We start from the raw sequence: 18,451 nt of genomic DNA, 5'->3' as shown, positions 1-18,451 counted from the left end.
ACTATGTTTAATCAATTTATGAACATTAAAACATATGTACTGAACCCCAACTTACCATTAAAAAAATCTGCATGGACGGCCTTTTCGTTTGCGGCAAGATCCATTAACAAACCACTGGATCCCCCAGCCTAAAACAATGTTTCATGCTGAGTACAATTAGGATGTTAGCGATCATTTTTAATACCTCTTCGAGATCCATATAAGGTCCGGCGCCTTCGGGAAACATTTCATCAGCAACAATAGCAGGTTTCATGTCGCTTTCGACAAACCTCAGAAATTATTACAAACAAAATAACAACATAACCTACAATCCTACAATTTACTTGTCAGTGCTGATAACACAAAATTTTATAAACACTAAAAACCCTAAAATGAATAATAAATATTAAATAAACGTAAAGACGGCTAATCTTACTTTTTCAAAACCACATACGTCATCAAACAGCATTTATATTCATTCAACTTTTACCAGTAAATTATTAAATAGACTGCATATAAAAAATTCGTAGATATTTCTGTCGTAGTTCGTATAATCATTTTCATTTGGTCTACTGTCAAACGTGACGTAAATGTCAAGTTAAACGTGATTAACATATGGTGTGTTTTTTATTCTAATAATCGTTAAAAAATTTCCTGTAACTAAATTTTAACATGGAAAACGTAGAACACCTTAAATCTAAAATAAGTGAATTAGAAAATAAGTTGAAATTGTTGACAGCCAAACATGTTAGGGGTAAAATTGAAACCATGTCTGCTGAAGTGGTGGATTCAAATCCTTACAGGTATTATTCAAAGATGGTTTATAATTCATATGCCGATTTTTTTTTTCAGTCGTTTAATGGCTTTGAAGAGAATGGGAATTGTAGATAATTATGAAAATATTAGAACCTTTACTGTTGCAATTGTTGGTGTTGGTGGTGTAGGAAGTGTAACAGCTGAAATGTTGACCAGATGTGGAATAGGAAGACTTATCTTATTTGACTATGATAAAGTAGAATTAGCAAACATGAATAGATTATTCTTTCAACCACATCAATCAGGCTTAAGCAAAGTTGAAGCAGCAGCAGAAACATTAAAAAATATTAATCCAGATGTTGACATATTAACATATAATTACAATATTACTTCCTTAGAATATTTTGATGAATTTTCAAAAATATTAATGTAAGCATAAAATACTATTATCTTTAGACATAACCTTGAAGTATATATTTTCAGAAATGGTAGTTTGACAAATGGTCCAGTTGATCTTGTGTTGAGCTGTGTAGATAATTTTGAAGCAAGATTTACAATAAATGCTGTGTGCAATGAATTTAATTTAACATGGTTTGAATCTGGGGTATCTGAAAATGCTGTATCAGGTCACATCCAATTTATTGTTCCAGGAGAAACTGCATGTTTTGCTGTTAGTATATTATGGAAAATAATTGTAGTATCTACTAATGAACAACATTTTTCTAGTGTGCTCCACCTTTAGTAGTGGCCTCAAATATTGATGAGAAAACATTAAAAAAGGATGGTGTGTGTGCAGCAAGTCTTCCAACAACCATGGGAGTAATAGCAGGCTTTCTGGTTCAGAATACATTAAAATATCTTCTTAAATTTGGCAATGTTTCAAATTATTTGGGATATAGTGCATTAACTGATTTCTTTCCCACAATGAATTTAAAACCTAATCCCCATTGTGATGATTCAAATTGTTGCTTAAGACAAAAGGAATTTGCTGCTAAACCAAAAGTTGAAATTGTTAAAAATGATACTAAAAGTGATCAACCACTCCATGAAGACAATGAGTGGGGTATCTCATTAGTTGATGAAAGTGTTGAGAATGAGACAGAAAATCAAAACATGGCATCTGGTGTAGGCTTGGCTTACACAGTTCCTGCTAAAGATAAAACTGGTGATTTTGACAATTCTAAAAATGATGATACTAGTTTAGAGGAACTTATGGCCCAAATGAAATCAATATAGAGATATTTTTTTATTTCCACATCTCTAACAGCATTATGCACAATTAGCAGCAAATTTTATAGTAAATTTCAATTTTTATTAAGTATTTTTATAAATACCTTTTAATACTATTGTACTATTATAGTATTTATATGTAATTAGTTTTTTAAATTATTTGTTCGTTTTTTTTTGTTACTTTTTAAAATACATTTTAGTTACTGATAAAAATTAAATTGATCTGACAAGTGTTAGGTAACGGGTGTTTTTTTTAAATTTGGCGTTGAAAGAGGCCGATTTCAAATTGACCTGCGACGGTCGCAACTTGTATTGTTATGGTAACAGCGCAAAATTGCAAGTTTGAGAAAGATGACGCATATCGGTAATTAATGTGTAGGACAAAGATAGCTACACATTTGCGCTGCACCATCTATTTGCCACCATGACTTGGAATCGGGAACGGAAGAGTCGATTATGAGCGCACCACCGGGTTACAATTCTGATCAGCTGGTTATCTAACTTAATTTTTTGCGTATTTTTAATATGCTGTTAGAAAAAATAAGCCTTTTTTTAGGACGAGTGGTTCTTCTGCGGTTTAAATCTTACCTCACTTTTTCCGTTGTTTGGGTTTTTAAAAAAATCAGTGCTTTTAAGACGAGTGATTCATTCACAATCGACTCTGCAACGCTAACTTCGACCCCAAATTTAAATAACACCTTTATTATATAAAAAGCGCAAAACAAGTGAATCAAAGTTTTGATTATGAAACAAAAGAAAGTGTATTTTAAGTTACGTTCCGATTTTAAAACTGTGCCTTTTATGTAATTTAATTTTGTTAACATTTAATTGGAAAGGAGTTAGGTTCTGGAAGCATGCTTATTTATTAATGATACTCCTACCATATAATAACAACTCATTTATTTTTACAATGCACACTTCTATTTATATAAAAATTGGTTTTATTACTTGTGCATTCTAAGTATAAATAAATTATCGTGTTCATCTATAGCGTTTTTTTTTTTTTAATTTTGGCAGTGATTGAAAAAGTGATTAAGAAGATAAACACGTAATTACTGCATTTCTTTCAGTTTTTGTTCACTGTCTACGGACAAAAGGACGAGTATCTAAAATAACTACACTGATTTGGTTTGAACCCCATTTTATCTGTTATTTCTAATAAACATTTAAGAAATGTTTCTCACCGACCCTTCTACCAGACCGTCGATGCTACTCGATCGTTTATCTAACGGTTGTTCTTGAGTACCATTTACAGTATTTTGCAAACATTAATTTCAGTACCTTCGAAATTCGTAAAGTCTCGAATAATTTTTTCACCGTTGGTTGCAAACCCTTCAATGCAACCCTCGAATGTCTGGATAAACGTGCCATTGGTTTCTTTTCCGATTGTTGACTTTGTAGGAATTCCTCCAATATAAAATAAACCATCAGTGGACACGGTAGCATTTTCCAACATTTTTCTGTGTTTGCCTTTGTAAACTATTTTGTTTTGGTCCAGTTTGATCGTAAAGGGGGCGAAATTGATCTCGATGTTGTGCCACAAACCGTCCGATATTTTGTAATAAAATGGTAAACTAACCAAACTGCTTTCTATTCTGTTATCGACAGAATAGGCAATTTTTAAAAATCCCTTCTCAAGCCCCACGCCAATGAAAGCGTTACCCTGAAAATAATTAATTTCACAAACAAAAACAATCAGTCGTCGTAACGAATGAAACTCGAGTGTGGAGAAGCTCGATATTACACAGAACAAACAAAAAAGAAGGACCCACATTTTTTTTTCTTATGATAGGTATTACCTTTTTACTCCACAGGACAAGTCCATCCTTTTTTATCGTTGTAAAATTCAAATAAAGATTTTTCACTTCGACTCCCGGAATGTTCCGCTTCTTTTCATTGTTTTTCTTGACTATTAAATAACTACGACCCGAAAATTCAGGAGTAATAACCCGAATTTGATTTTCGCAATAGACCCCTTCCCATCCTACATGACATGAGCATTTCGAACCATCACATTGACCCGTATTCTTGCATCTCGTGTCGTTACATTCCGAAATGTTCTCGCATTTACTTCCATAAAAAGCAGAAGGGCAAGAACAGTGCGGTTTCATGAAGGAATCCAACCAGCAAGTACCACCGTTCAGACAAGCATCTCTTCCGCAAGGAGTTCCATCACAGTCGTTAACATTCCGACCGTTCAGTATATTTTCTTTATTTAGAGGAATCTGCATTGAGTTAACGGAGAAATGGCGAACGCATCCTTTGTACGGTACAGGAAGTTTTGAGACGGATAACAGAGGTAGAGTAGAAACGTCAGGAAGGCCTCCTAATAACAGATTTCATTCACATATTAACATTATTTGTTTAAAATTGTACAAACCTATAAAAATAGTCTCTCTCGATATGTTAATTCCGTTTTCAGTACTCAAAACACCAGAATTAAATACATTGTCGACTGACAAATATACTTTTTTGCCGAATATGCCGAATTGAACTTTGTACCAAATTCCTTTAACTAGCATTTTTGTACTTGCGAGAGTCGTTGGCTCATTTATGGCAATTTTATTTTTATCTGATAACATGACGTAAGTTAAAAAAGTGTGTGTAGGTACTGTTGAAAATCTATTACTTGAAAGTATTTTTAGTTCTAAGTTTCCGCTGTATAATGTTAAGGACACAAAACTTGCACCGGGTCGCTCCACAAAGAACAATAATCCATTATCGTCCAAGGGACGAATTTCCATTTCAACGTTAAAGCGATTCTCGTCGAGATCGATTGGTGGTAAAGAGAGATAAGATCTTAATCCGGTAAAATTAACATCTGTGATATCTTCGCCTAAAGTTTCCCGAAAATTAAATGCAAAATAAAATTGTGAAGGTTACCGTTTTCGCAGTATTTTCCCGACGTCCCGATCGGACAGTCGCATTCATAATCCGACATTACCGGCACGCAAGTGGCTCCTGATGAACACTTGTGATACATCGAATCACACGGGTTATGTCTGAAAGAGCACAGTGGCCCAAACCACCCGTCCTGACACAAACACATAAAAGTGCTGGCGTGGTGTAGACAAATTCCTCCGTTTTGGCAACTTTGCTCGTAACATTCTGTCGTTCCACATTGCCCTACACCTCTGCCTATTGTTTGTCTCGAGCCATGAAGGGGAATCACTAGACTGCCGGAAACAAGTTCCACATCAAATATGCAACCTGAGAAACCTGTGTGTAAAGGAAGATCGTGAGGAAGGGTTGAGAAGTTTCTCGAATCGTGACCACCTGTGCAGAAACATTTCGATAAAAACCCAAACCTGATCTAATCTAATCTTACCGAGGTATAGAATTGGAGACACATCTAACTGTACTAGATTTCCAGGGGATCGCCCTGTAACGTTTCCCAAATTGTCCACATTTAGCCACGCCCTTCGTCCAGCACGTCCCACTTGTACCAAATAATCCCTCGCACCTTCTTCGATTGGTTGCGTAGTAAATATCCTTCTGGGACCTGATCCCAAATTCCACGTCAACATTATGTAACCCTTCACGAAACTTATCGCCATGTGGTCGGAATAATAGTCGTGGTGACCCTTTTGGCCCATAAACATTAAAAGTGATATCTGATCTGTCGTGGATGGTGTAAATCTGAATTTCAGTTGCAAGGTTTCCGAAATACCTCCTGGAATAGGGTATGCAACGTACGAGGACAAACCGCGAATTGTCGACGAAAAATTTGGTTCCGAAATCTTCAAATCTGGAAAAGATCGATTTAGGCTAGATTAAGTAAAATTATGTCATTACCATTTTCGCAAAAATGACCGTGTTTTCCGAAAGGACACAAACAGATATATCCGCTTCCCGAAAATGGTATACAGGTCCCACCGAAGAGACAAGGATTGTTGTTACACACGGATATTTCGCACACTTTTCCTAAAAATCTGCAAATATCAAAGAATAAAATATTACTGCGTGTTTTCTATTTGTTACCCATTTTTACAACTGCAGCTCCATTCTTCGCCGTTCGAGGAGCATGTGGCTCCGTTAGTGCAAGGATTTGAAAGACATGCCAAAGAGGAACACTCTGTAACACCGTAACCATCCTCGGCGTCTCTAAATATGTCTAAATATCGTCCGGATATCTACAAGAGATCGTCAATAAACTACATTGAGGAGCTTCCAATAGAAAAACCTTTAATTTGAACATGCAACCGATAAATCCAGTGTCGACTAAATTGATATTGGTGAGTTCTTGAGGCACGCCACCTAAATACAACCAGCCAGACGGTTTTGAAAATTTACTTTTGAGTGCTATTTGGTCTCCTGTCATCGAAAGACTGTCATTAATTTTAATGGAAGCATCACAACGTTTTAGGTCCTTACTAAACTCTAATCTGAAGCCAATTACATATTTTTAAATCTAGTCAACTTTTCAAAATCAATGTAACTCACTTTGCTTTTATTTTCATCAAGTCGCCATTATTGACAGGTACTTTTAGCTCGCTCAGGAGCATAGTTTGATATCCACAAGAGAATTTAAATTTTAAATGACCATTTTCTATGTAAAGCACCATATAAGTTGAATCGCTGTTCGAATAAAATAATAGACCCTTATTCGATAGAGTTTTCGCCTCGAGTTCAATTGAAATGTTAGAACTGTCGGGTAATCGGTGTTTTAAGTACGAATCCCCAGTAAATGCCGCTTTCTGTACTCCCAATTTTATTTCGCACCATTCACCTTCTGTATCGAACGGACAAACACACTAAAATGGAAATGCATTAAATAGCATTGTTCAGGTGCTGACATTTACTTGGTATCTTCCTTCTGACGTGTATACACACGTTCCTCCGTTTTGGCAACGATCAGTGCTAGTACAGTCAAAATAAGGACGCGCAGTTTGGGTACTAAGAGTAGATGGTTCCTCAGTGTAATAGTCCGTTTGTCCAGTAGTCATGTCTGGTTCCTTTGTAAAAAATGTAATAGTTGATAATGAAAATGTCGAAGTTTCTTCAGGAAGAGAAGGCACAGTCGGTTCTTCCTTTAGAGTAGTCGACATTATTGAGGGTAATGTTGTTATAGTTGAAAACAAGGAAGTATCTGTTGATGAAATAGTACTTAAAGTTTTGTCAGTGATGTCATAATAAGATGTTTCTGTTGAAGAGTCTGTAGTAGTGGAAGTTACGATATGTTCAGTACTAGAGGGAGGTTGTGTTGTTGTAGTTGTTTCTTCAATTCTTTTGGTTGATGCTACAGTTGGAACCGTTGTTTCTGTAGTTTCTACTGTTGTATCAGAAACCAGTGTTGTTTCTGTTAGCCTTGTGGTAGAAGAATACATCGAGATTGTCTCAGTTAACTCTGTGGTACTTTTAGTTTGACCATACGTCGTTGACGGTACAAAATCTGTTGTTGTCCAGAGTGTACTCGTCGAGTATGGTTCTAGAGTTGTGGTTGCATTTGGCACTTCTGTCTCCATACTTGTGATTGTTACTGAAGGCGTAGTAAACGTGCTTAAGGTTGGTCGCGAAACTGGTGAAGTTCCAACGTGTGAAATTGGCTCTGGACTTGTATAAGTACAGTCTAGTTCATTTTCGTCTAATATAAGGCACTCACATCGAACACCTGTGAGATTTGGCGGACAGGAACATGTAGAATTGTCTATTCCATCCACACATGTTCCTCCATTTAGACATCTTAAACAAAGACTGGAAGTGCCTAAGATAAATAACAAGAACTAGACCTACTTAGGACCTAACTGGCATTCGTCGTACTGATACTGGCACAAATCACCGTGGAAGTCAGGAACACAGTAACAGACTGATCGCTGGTCTTCCATAAGGCAAAGGGCGCCGTTTGCGCAAGGATTTATTTCGCATATCTCTACAGTTTCTTCGCAGTTTCTACCAGAAAAACCTAGTAAATGTTGTCATTATACAACTACAGTTTACGATAAATAGAGAACACACCAAAAAGACAAGCACATGAATAGTCGGCCATTAAATCAACACAAACTGCTCCATTTTGACAAGGCGCAGACATGCATTCGTCTGTTTCACTGTCACATAAGATTCCTTCCCATCCTAGAAAGAATCCTTTCTTATTTATCTTCGAAGAGTATGTGAATACCTGGTTGACAATTGCAAAGAAAACTATCTCCAGGACCTTCGACACAAACTCCTCCATTAGAGCATCTCGTTTCGTTAGTGGTATTACAAACAGCTATATCGAGTTCGCAGTGAATTCCCGAATATCCAGGCAAGCAATTGCAAACGTAGCCATTTGCCGCATCAAGACAGGTTCCATTGTTTAAGCAAGGGTTGCTCTCGCATTCGTTGAAATCTTCTTCGCATAGTTCGCCTAATTTAGGAATAACTAAATTAAACAACTAGCAATAGAATGGTATAAATTATTTCAGTGATTAGAAATTCATTGGGAAATGTATTGTGACGAGCCAATTTTTCACAAAATAGTAAAGGAGAAACTTTTTTGGTGCAAGTAATTAGTATTCACTTTACCCACAAACCCTGGTGGGCACGAACAATTGAATGAAGCAACTCCATCGATACAAATGCCCCCGTTTTGGCAAGGCGACGACCAACATTCGTTCCAGTTTTTCTGGCACTGAATTCCAGTGTATCCATCTATGCAGTAGCAAAAATACGTTGAATTCAAGTCATCCAGACAAACTCCGTGCATGCAAGGATTGCTAAGGCAAGCAAGCCCACACCTAACTTCCGAAGGTAGAATAAACAGCGATGACAAGAAAAGGAACAGGATTCTCCCGTCGCTACCGACAGACTGCATGCCGCATTATTAGCTGAAATACTAAACAAGGCAATTGTTCAGACAAAATAAATTGAGCAGAAATGATTCGATGAAAGTTGTGCATAATTCAAGAATATTACAAATACAGCAGTACATTTTTATCACCTCTGCGATCATCGCGCGTTATAATTTTTATTATGTACCTCTTTTGTATGTTAAAACAATAGATTAGGACATTTCGCACGTTTTCAAAGGAACGTCTTGTAATATGAAATGCAAGAAGTTTCAGGTCGGATATCCGTAGATTTGACCCATAACAACACATCTTAACTTCGGTTGAAACAATGAAAGGAAGTTTCTCTTCGGAACAGTTGTTTGTATGTACATTTTTAATACTATTTGTTGCTCACGTTCACGTAATTAAATCCAAATTCAAATAGCTAATTACAGGGCACGAACAAAAAGATTTCTTAATTAATAAAATTAACGGAAAAAGTCAGACAACATACATATACAGGTGAGTCAAGTTTTACCACCCGCACGATAAACTCTATTAAAAAATTAATAAACATTACGAAACATTAGGGTTACATTCCCCTTGATATCTAAGGCTTCGAATGTGTGCAATCAATTTTCCCGTATCACTTCATTTAGAGCCATTAAATTTAAAAAATGGATTTTGAGCAAAAAAAAAAAATGTTTTTCCGTACGCGCTCGTAATTAACACATTTTTATGAAATTCGCATCAACATAGTTTTTGAATTATTCTAATTTTAACATTCATAGCGAAAAATGACCAAGATTTACCATAAATAAATATAGTTTGGGAACGAGAAATTGGAACTTTAGCTTCTTCACTTGCAATGGGTTTAGGGTAGGTTGTAAAGATTATAATAATGAAGATTTACGAGAGATTTACGTGCTAGTATAGTTTAAAAAACCTGCTAGTTATTAAAAAGAGATACCAAATATCGGCAAAATGCAGATTGTTTGTGCCTTCTGGAATTAAGTGCTTTCCTAATAATAAAAATGTTCTATTTATTTTTAAATGACAAAAATAGTTCCCTCCATTTTGAAAAAGATGAAATGATTTAAAAATTCAAGATAATATTTCACATTATATTTTAGTTAAATTAAAAAAAAAATGTCAGCTGACGAATTATATTTACAATTTCAATTTCACGTTTGACAATTACATATTTGTAAAAAAACAAATTTTATTACATATTAAAAAAATATAATCAACATATTCTCTCTTACTGTTGTTGCACTAATAAAGAATTTATACCTATTAGCATAAATACAAAATTATTGCTAGTACAATGCGGTCAGCAAATAACGGAAATGACTTATTAAAAATAAAATAGATTGGAATAAATCAAGCGCATGTATTATAATTAGTTTACTTATGTAGTTTGTTTAGTGTTGTTTTACGGAAAACTTTGTTACTCATTTGACGATATCAAGCCAATAAAGAAGCATTTACTTGAAAAAACGTTCACCATATCTATGAAAGTTTTGCTGAGGTAAATAATTTTGAAACAATATGTTATTGAACGAACGTTATACATACCTACATCATTTTATCAAGAAGTGAAAAACACAGAACTGCTAGGTATCATAAATTTAACATTTATATATGCTAGGTATGTACAGTTTTCAAAATTTGATTTTGAATGTCACGTTGACAGTAAAGAGTGATTTACATCGCAATTTTTTGAAGTGACAGAAAAATGATGCCCGAAATTCCGTGTCCCTAACTGTACATTAAAAAAATATCTAGTTCTCCAGTGTCTAAAAAATCTCGAAACCAGTATTCCAATAAGAACCTTATTGTAGATGCAGAGGATTATTGAAACCTTTTGAGCTATACTCGTAAGTAAAACATACCAACAATTGTTAATCCCACTAGAAAAAATACAAAATTACCTGACGATGCAATTGATGATAAATTGATAGGATGTGCACTATTTTTATTCGTGTTAGTTAAGCTGTATGATACTTATTTTTCTGTATTTGTAGGTACTTATATTATGTATTTACAACCTCTGCTAACAGTTAACACTTACGGGGTTAATTTGATTTATGTTACTTAATTACTTAATTAGATAAGAAAAATTTCCCAGACTGCTATGAAAAACTAAAACCTTTAATTGTGTAACAAAAATCTTCTGTCTACAGAGATTAATAGGAAACAATTTCAAAAGGTGATTTTAGTTATGCCCAATATACATATTTTCAACAATTTTTATGATGACGTACTTAAGGTGCCAATTCTAATATAAAACAACAAATAAAAAGGATATAACAGTGACATAATTCAAACATAATGTTAACTCTTGACAACTGATGTCTCGAGGTAAATAACACTAACACGGTGTTCGCTAAGTATCGATTGTTTTTACCATGTTGACACAGAAACCGCAAGATTTTCCCATCACAGAAAGTAAAAACTGCTTCAGGATTTTAAAAATCTACCACTACTCTCTTTGTTTCATTTATACTTACAAAGGGAATAATCAAACTAGCCTATTGCAATTAACCACCACCTGATACACTTTTCCGGAAATAAAAATTTCGTATGCGCGCCGGAAGTATGATATGCTTCCACACCATACACGGTTGCTATGGTAACGTATAAACAACACAGGTGAGTCAAGAAACGGCAGGTACGCAAAGGTAAAAGTTTTATGACCGCACGTCCTACTACGACGTTGGGAACGGTGTCGATGATTCAGTGTTATAGTCTATTCTACTATACTCAGTTGTTTACCGTTTGTGTTGTTGGTAGGATGCTGTGATGTTGTACAAGATTTTTACCGATTTCCGTATCATGTGTGATTGAAAATTTATATAAAATGATACGAAAAAGATCATCATGACAGTTACTGTCGAATGGATTTGTTGTTATGAAGGTTTTGGAGAAAATTTTGGTGTACCGTGTACCTGTATTAGCAAGGTAATTCGGATAGTTCGCACTAATAAGATATTATCTACAATAGCTCTACAAATACTAATTACCGTTGTACTTTATTACCCACATTTCCTTCTGTATTTACATTATTTATAAACTTTTTAAAGATTCTTTGATCAAACTTTGTAACCTAACATTGTTGCAAAGAAGTGTACAAAAATATCAAATTTAAGTTTTTAATATACTTAACAATATTAACAATTAATGCATACATACATTGTGATTATAAGTAAATCATATTTAAATTACTTTTTTATAGAATTGTCAAAATCAATTATTAACTGAGAATCAATATTGCAAACTTTGCGACGTTTAACTATAAAATAAATATATAATGTATTACTATTAGCTCATCTGAGTATTTGTAAGTATATAATCCGTATTTATTCAATAAATTAAAAAAATATATAATAAGATAATTTAATTTGTTTTGTAAGTTTTACGAGAATTTCAAATGGATGTGTCTCTGTGATACATTCATTTATAATCGTCTGATTTCATTAATGGGTTTTTTATGGAACGGCAATGTCTTTTTTTAGTTTATACTCAAACTAGGGATGTATTATAAGATTTTAGTTGGTATGTAATGTGTAGATTCCATCATAAAGTTTTATGACTTCTTTTCATGTAGTAAATTCTTCCAAACAGAGGTAAAATTAAATATAATTTGAACCCTAAAATTCATACCCGCTCCTGTGTTTACACATCCATTGATAACGAAGCACGTAGTAAAAAAAATTACTCGATTAAAATACTCGAATGAAAAACTGTAAAGTTTTTATCGCACAAAAAGATTTTCACTCACTCTTTCGTTTCCATTGATGATTAAATTTATTACATGGACTTCCATAATACCACCCTTTATTCTCTCTACGTAATAATATATAAATGGAAATATTTTTTTGGTCATGACATATTTCTTGTTAAATGTACTAATTCTAAAGGTAAATAATAAATAAGATACGTGATAACAACTTGTCTTGTGATTGTTGCAGAGGTAGAAAATATCAATGAGGAAAATGGATCCAGGAATTGTGTGTTTTCAACACTGTGGACCAAAAATTTTTTGCTTTTTATTGCCGGAAAAATGCCCAGTTTGCGAAACGGACCTTTCGCAAACCAACTTTTCGCTCTTGCCTTTCAGGTAAGCAATACACACTTTTTAAACAAGATCCTAAAGTATTGTGTTTCTAAAATTGCATCCATTCGAACTGGATAATAATCTGGCATTGATTATTAGAATAATTTAATTTAATAATTAAAATAATTTCAGAGTTCCGTATCCGTTCATTCGAGCATCCCAGTATCCTTGCTCGGTGATCATAAAACCAACGTCCGGTGATTTTCTGAAGTAAATACAGTTTAAATTATGCCCAATTAAGATACTAATTCATCCTTTCTAGTGATTATTATAATTCGATGGATCTTCACATAGGCGTGACAACTTCTACAGGAACCATTGTAGAGTTTGATAAAAACGGTTTGAGAAGGCACCGAAGTGAGCAATGGGGACAATGTCTGCTACTGGATCAAGCCCCAGGTTCTTGGACGGAACACTGGGATAACACCCTACTTCAAGTTTGTAGGCAGAAATGTTGGTCGTCCAAAGCGTATAGTGAAAATAAACATAACTGTTACACTTTTGTATTAACGTTTTTAATGACTTTAAATTATGGAAATCTAAGTAAAGCCGCGAGCAACAGGACAATTTTTTGTGAAAAATTCATCGTGCCTAGAACAACATCGGCTGGCAAATACATCTCGCTCTATCGAAAACTTAAAGAAAGTGGATTTTATGTGCACAGAAATAATAAGTGATGAATATTTAATTTTTCAGTCGCTAACAACTGATTGACATAATTAAATTAATCCTTTGTCATACGTTACTTGTTGTACTCATGTGTATCTAATAATAAACGTTATAATATACACGCAATTAATAAAATTAATATACTTATTATGTCTCCAATTCGTTTAATCAGTAGAGATTTTATTTATCTAAGAATGAAGATACGTTCCTACGCCATAAAAAATACTGTTCTTAAAATTGAAGGGACAAACTAATTTCTTGACTGAAGTTCAGAGAGTAGCTGTGCCATTTTTTAAGAAAAACCTGATTGAATAACATAGTTACAACAATATGTATTGAAATTTATAAAGGAAATAAGGAAAATATTTTCTTTAAAACTGTGTTAATTTTTTTAATTAAGGATTGAATTTGTTGATTTATTTATTTTATGTCAATAATATAAATTTATCGTATGCAAAGGTTGTAGTTATCGAACGGTATCACGATGATTACTCATTCTCTTCTTATAGGCGAAGGCGGCCAGCTCGGAGCTCTCGATCGCGAATAAAGGTACGTTTATGTTGGAGCTGCGATAAGAGCAAAAGAGCGGCGATAAAGGCATTGAAATTATTTCTTTCCATGTTGTGTTTATAATGACGATGTGATTAACGCTTAAAAGTCAGTACTCAATACGTTGACATTCTTGGTGTCTGTTCCTTATCTCGGGTATGCAGTGAAATGATACTTACTTACTCAGAAGAAAAGGGCAAAACGTCGATATGCTGCACATCCAATAAACAATAAACGATTTACCTACATATGGCGAGTTTCGCCATTTATATAAGGACGTTAGAAAACACCAAGCTAAATTTTTCGAATACATGCGAATGCAAAAAGAAACTTTTGATTATATTGTACCGATAACACAGGCCTGCAAAACAAAACTTTTTAATCGATGTTTTGATTTTGATAACTGATTTTGTATAACATTGGAGCCCTGATTACAAAAATACAATTCATTTTTTTGTATCACGTCAGGTTTTTTCACAATTAACAAAAAAAAATTAAGCAATTTATTTAGGAAAATAAGATGTTTATAATAATTCTTGGTTAATAATCTAACTAAATTTTTTATTGCTTATGAGAATGGCATCTTTAACGCTTTGTGAGGAAACTTCTTTTAATTGATTGCCTGCTGTATTTTTTTTTTTTTTTGGATACATCGCGCTGTAACATCCAGCAAAAGTCTACCATCATTGATACGCTCCATCTTCCTTGATATCACCTCTCCATTTGTTTTATATCTTGGTCAAGACGTTCCCCTTGTTCCTCGCTGACAGCACCAAGATTTTTAGAAAAAAGATTTAAGTGCGAAAATTATTACATCCCAAGATGTGGAAATTTTTAAACATGATTCTTAGAATATTTTCGTAGTCTTCATCTTTGTGATTTCCAAGCAATTTTTCAATGACGTTCTCAAATGCCGTCCAGGCATTCCTTTCAACAACAAAGATCTTATTTGATGTCCTAACCTCTTTTCATTTGGCATTGGAGAGATCTGGTAACTTTGAACATTAATACTTGAAACATTGTCCATTTTTATCAAGAGGCTTTACAAATTGCTTCATCAAACAAAGTTCGATATGCATTGGTGGTACCTAATACTACTTTTTTAGGATACAACTAAATTATTTTTTATTATTGCTTCCCGGTACAAGTCTAGTTCTTAAAGGCCACTTCTTTTGAGTCCAATGCTTGTCTCGTGCCCGGCAGTCCCACTCGCAAATAAAACAAGGAAATTTCGAATATCCATATTATCGTCCGATATTACAATATCGAAATTTTGAAATAATTCATTCATTCTAGGTGAACATTTCAATTTTAAGAAAAAACGATTTGTGAAAAAACTAGACGTGATAGCGCAAAACCAAAATCATTTTCGTAATCAGGGGGTCGAAATTGTTCAAAAACTGTCAATTTTATGCAAACATCGAAATCAGTGCAGGCTTGTGTAATTCAAGAAAAAAAAAACACTTGCACTTGGTACAATTGCCATGCCCAGCCAATTTCACATGAAGAACGTTTAATGGTCATAATAAGGTAAGAAGAAAATCATTTCATTATTGCAACTCACAATATTTATTACTCCATTTGTGAATAAGTGTCAGATCACTAATACTCGTATACCGTGTGGGTTGGTATCGAATACCTATTGCTTGACATCGGGGTGTGTATTATGGAATTGGGAGTGTGTATCATGTGAGGTAGAAAGTTGAGGTTGAGATGTGTTTTTTACAAACTCCTGAGTAACTTGTAAGATTTTCACACGATAAGACATTTTCTCGAATGGTGTCAAATGTTTTAAATGAGGTAAAATACTTTTGAAAAAATTTAAATCTTCATCTTCTTCTGTTTTCTGCTTGGCTTTGTTTTCTTCAATATACCTCAATTTCCGTTTCTCTGGCTCTAACAGTTCATGAGCTACTGAATCAAAGGGAACCTGCCTTCTTCTTGATTTTTTTTGTTGCTCAGTTACTGTCGAGCATCGTGAAGTAGATGGAGAGTAGGACTCGCCGATATTGCTTGATTGGGACATCGGTCTGTTTTTTAGATTTTCGCTATCTCCATGCATAAAATCTGAGACCTGGATAGCTTCCGGAGACGATGCCGTTGTTGGAGTATCCAGGTACTGTGGATATTCCAACGGTTTTTCAATGTTTCCAGACCATTCTTTGGGCGTAAATTGATCTTTTAAGAATTGCAAACGCTCGAAGTATTGCCAAGAAACTTCGCAACTACTTGGTGCCTCATCTCCTGAACGCAGTTTAGGAAGTGAGGCTAAAGTTACTCGAAATTTGTCTCTTAACGCTTTCCATTTGGCTCTAACCGTAGACCCTGTAATGTTAAATACTTAGGTAGATACATATATCTATTTACATTTTTTGTGAATCAATTCTAGTAATTCCATAATTTATTACAGATACTTGTCTGCAGGACAATGTTTCAGAAGTTTAGCTTTCAGTTTTCACAACAGTGGCACTAATTGTAAAAGAAACGGTCAACCTTTGCATATGAAAGTACCGACGACAAACGATTTTATAAACATTGCAACTGATTATTATAAGCTTTGGAACTTTCCTAATTGTTTAGGAGCATTAGATAGAAAACACATTCGAATATTGTGTCGTAAGCATTCTGGAACAATGTTTCATAACTACATTTTTTTTTCATAGTCCTACAAGTAGATGTCAATTACAAATTTATAAACATCTATCGACCTCGGGGGTTATGGAAAGCAAAGTGGTGGAGGAACTTTCAGGAATTCAGCACAATATTTGCAGTTAAATGACGGACGTCTTAACATCCCCAAACCTACCACCTTACCACACTCGTCAATTAAGACACCTTATGTCTTTCTACTTTCTAGCAGATGAAGCTTATCCTTTATTATTGAATATGCTAAAACCCTACAGCAAGCATCAATTAGACTCTGACAAAGAATTATTCAATTCCCGATTATCTAGAGCACTTTCGGCATAATTTGTGTGCTACGTAATACAATCATTGACAAAGAATGTGTTGAATATCATTTAACAAATTTGAGCATGTTCCCAACACGTTTTAATATGCGACGAGCTTATAAGTAAATCAACTTCCGCAGTCCCCAATAATCGCGATTTATTTAAAATGTAATTCTGCTCTGATAGCTTGTGCTATTTATTTATTAATTGTCTTAATAGTTATTTAGGTTTGTTTTTAGAACCTAAAAATAATAATAGAAACTCAATTCTTACTTCTTGTGTTTAATTTCACTGCCACTTCATCCCACTGTTTATTTAGAATAAATCTGTTATGGTGGTTCCCATTTTTTTGATCCCATAAGGCTGGTCTGACGAAAATTTCATCAATGAATTGTTCCACATTCATTTTGAGCGACGATTCACCAAGCGAAGATATCAGAGAACTGAAAATTATATGATTTCCTCGCTCTTATCGCCGCTCTTATCGCCTATCCCAGGTCGAACATAAACGTACGCGCGTCAATGCAGCGTAGAGTTGCGTTGCCATGACAACGTGACGTTTCACCAGAGGGTTCGTACTTAAACCAGCCTGCGGACCAATGACTGAGAACTGGGTGGGGTTTTACAGTGGCACCAATTTAAAAAAAAAAGATGTCGGGTTTCATGCAAAAAAATTAGCACCGGTGCTATCACTGACAATTAATATACGGGGTGATCAAATAGGACTGTTTAAGTTGGTAACACTGAATTGCATTTTAAATCGTATAACAGGAGTAACTTTCGGTTGTTGATGGCTTGTCGTTGTTAATGCTATACCTACATCAGATATTTGTCAAATAAACCAACAAAACATATCCGGTTGCAGTGTTATAAATAACCGAATTAAAAAATTTTCTTAATTGTAGTGCCAACTTAAACAGTCCTTCTTGATCACCCGGTAGAATACATTTCCAAAGACAGATGTTTCAAAAAAAATAGAGGTCAGAAAAAACACAAATTTTATCACAAACTAGTAAGTAAACTACAGTAAAACTTTATATGTAAAACCAAAAAATGTTAAATATGGCTAATTTATTTTGATTCTTCACCACTTTCTCAGACACTGATCTGCACGCTGTGCAAAGTAATGTAATACTCACCAGAGAGGCAGAGACAGGAGAAGGCAGAGCCCAGCGTTCACAGACTTTGTTGTAAACAAGATTTTGAAGCGCGTCGGCAGTTTTTATACTTTTATGTTTTTTAAATCATTAATTTTCATTTTTTCAATGTTAAAACTTTTAGCGTTTAAAAAATGAAGGTTAATGATTTTAAAAAAACTTAATTTTGGTGTATTGATTATAGAAATAAAAACTGAATTAAAAAATAGCGGTCGATTAGTGCCGAATTTAAATGTCGTTCAAGAACAGAAACAATACAAAAACAAAGCTGCATTTACCCGCCGGTTTAAT

General features: G+C 34.3%; 3 protein-coding genes across 4 annotated transcripts; 2 read left to right on the top strand and 1 right to left on the bottom strand.

The window, feature by feature from the left end:
* Window positions 1-522: 522 nt before the first annotated feature.
* On the top strand, window positions 523-2,953 carry Uba5 (Ubiquitin-like activating enzyme 5). The gene is made up of 4 exons (XM_069049511.1): window positions 523-782; window positions 832-1,164; window positions 1,219-1,405; window positions 1,462-2,953. The coding sequence occupies exons 1-4, from the start codon at window positions 652-654 to the stop codon at window positions 1,969-1,971; spliced, it is 1,161 nt and encodes a 386-aa protein (XP_068905612.1). The 5' UTR covers window positions 523-651; the 3' UTR covers window positions 1,972-2,953.
* A 137-nt stretch (window positions 2,954-3,090) lies between these two features.
* On the bottom strand, window positions 3,091-11,343 carry eys (eyes shut). The gene is made up of 16 exons (XM_069049508.1): window positions 11,228-11,343; window positions 8,470-8,779; window positions 8,081-8,311; window positions 7,921-8,034; window positions 7,699-7,867; window positions 6,768-7,647; window positions 6,409-6,719; window positions 6,149-6,350; window positions 5,947-6,098; window positions 5,761-5,897; window positions 5,294-5,713; window positions 4,849-5,241; window positions 4,595-4,801; window positions 4,346-4,537; window positions 3,765-4,291; window positions 3,091-3,628 (listed from the first exon to the last, which is right to left on the bottom strand). The coding sequence occupies exons 2-16, from the start codon at window positions 8,756-8,758 to the stop codon at window positions 3,215-3,217; spliced, it is 4,638 nt and encodes a 1,545-aa protein (XP_068905609.1). The 5' UTR covers window positions 8,759-8,779; window positions 11,228-11,343; the 3' UTR covers window positions 3,091-3,214.
* Window positions 11,344-11,535: 192 nt separating this feature from the next.
* LOC138132124 (MKRN2 opposite strand protein) lies at window positions 11,536-13,650 on the top strand. Of its 2 annotated transcripts, none has more exons than XM_069049517.1 (4): window positions 11,536-11,678; window positions 12,689-12,837; window positions 12,967-13,044; window positions 13,097-13,650. In XM_069049517.1, exons 2-4 carry the CDS (start codon window positions 12,704-12,706, stop codon window positions 13,509-13,511), a joined length of 627 nt encoding a protein of 208 aa, XP_068905618.1. In that variant the 5' UTR covers window positions 11,536-11,678; window positions 12,689-12,703; the 3' UTR covers window positions 13,512-13,650. The 2 variants fall into 2 exon arrangements, with proteins under 2 accessions (XP_068905618.1, XP_068905619.1); XM_069049518.1 differs by lacking the exon at window positions 11,536-11,678 and adding an exon at window positions 12,245-12,272.
* The last annotated feature ends 4,801 nt before the right edge of the window (window positions 13,651-18,451 follow it).

The sequence above is a fragment of the Tenebrio molitor genome, chromosome 5, assembly GCF_963966145.1.
Source record: "Tenebrio molitor chromosome 5, icTenMoli1.1, whole genome shotgun sequence".
In the NCBI taxonomy this organism is placed as follows: domain Eukaryota; kingdom Metazoa; phylum Arthropoda; class Insecta; order Coleoptera; family Tenebrionidae; genus Tenebrio; species Tenebrio molitor.
This window is presented reverse-complemented; position numbering and strand designations above follow the sequence as displayed.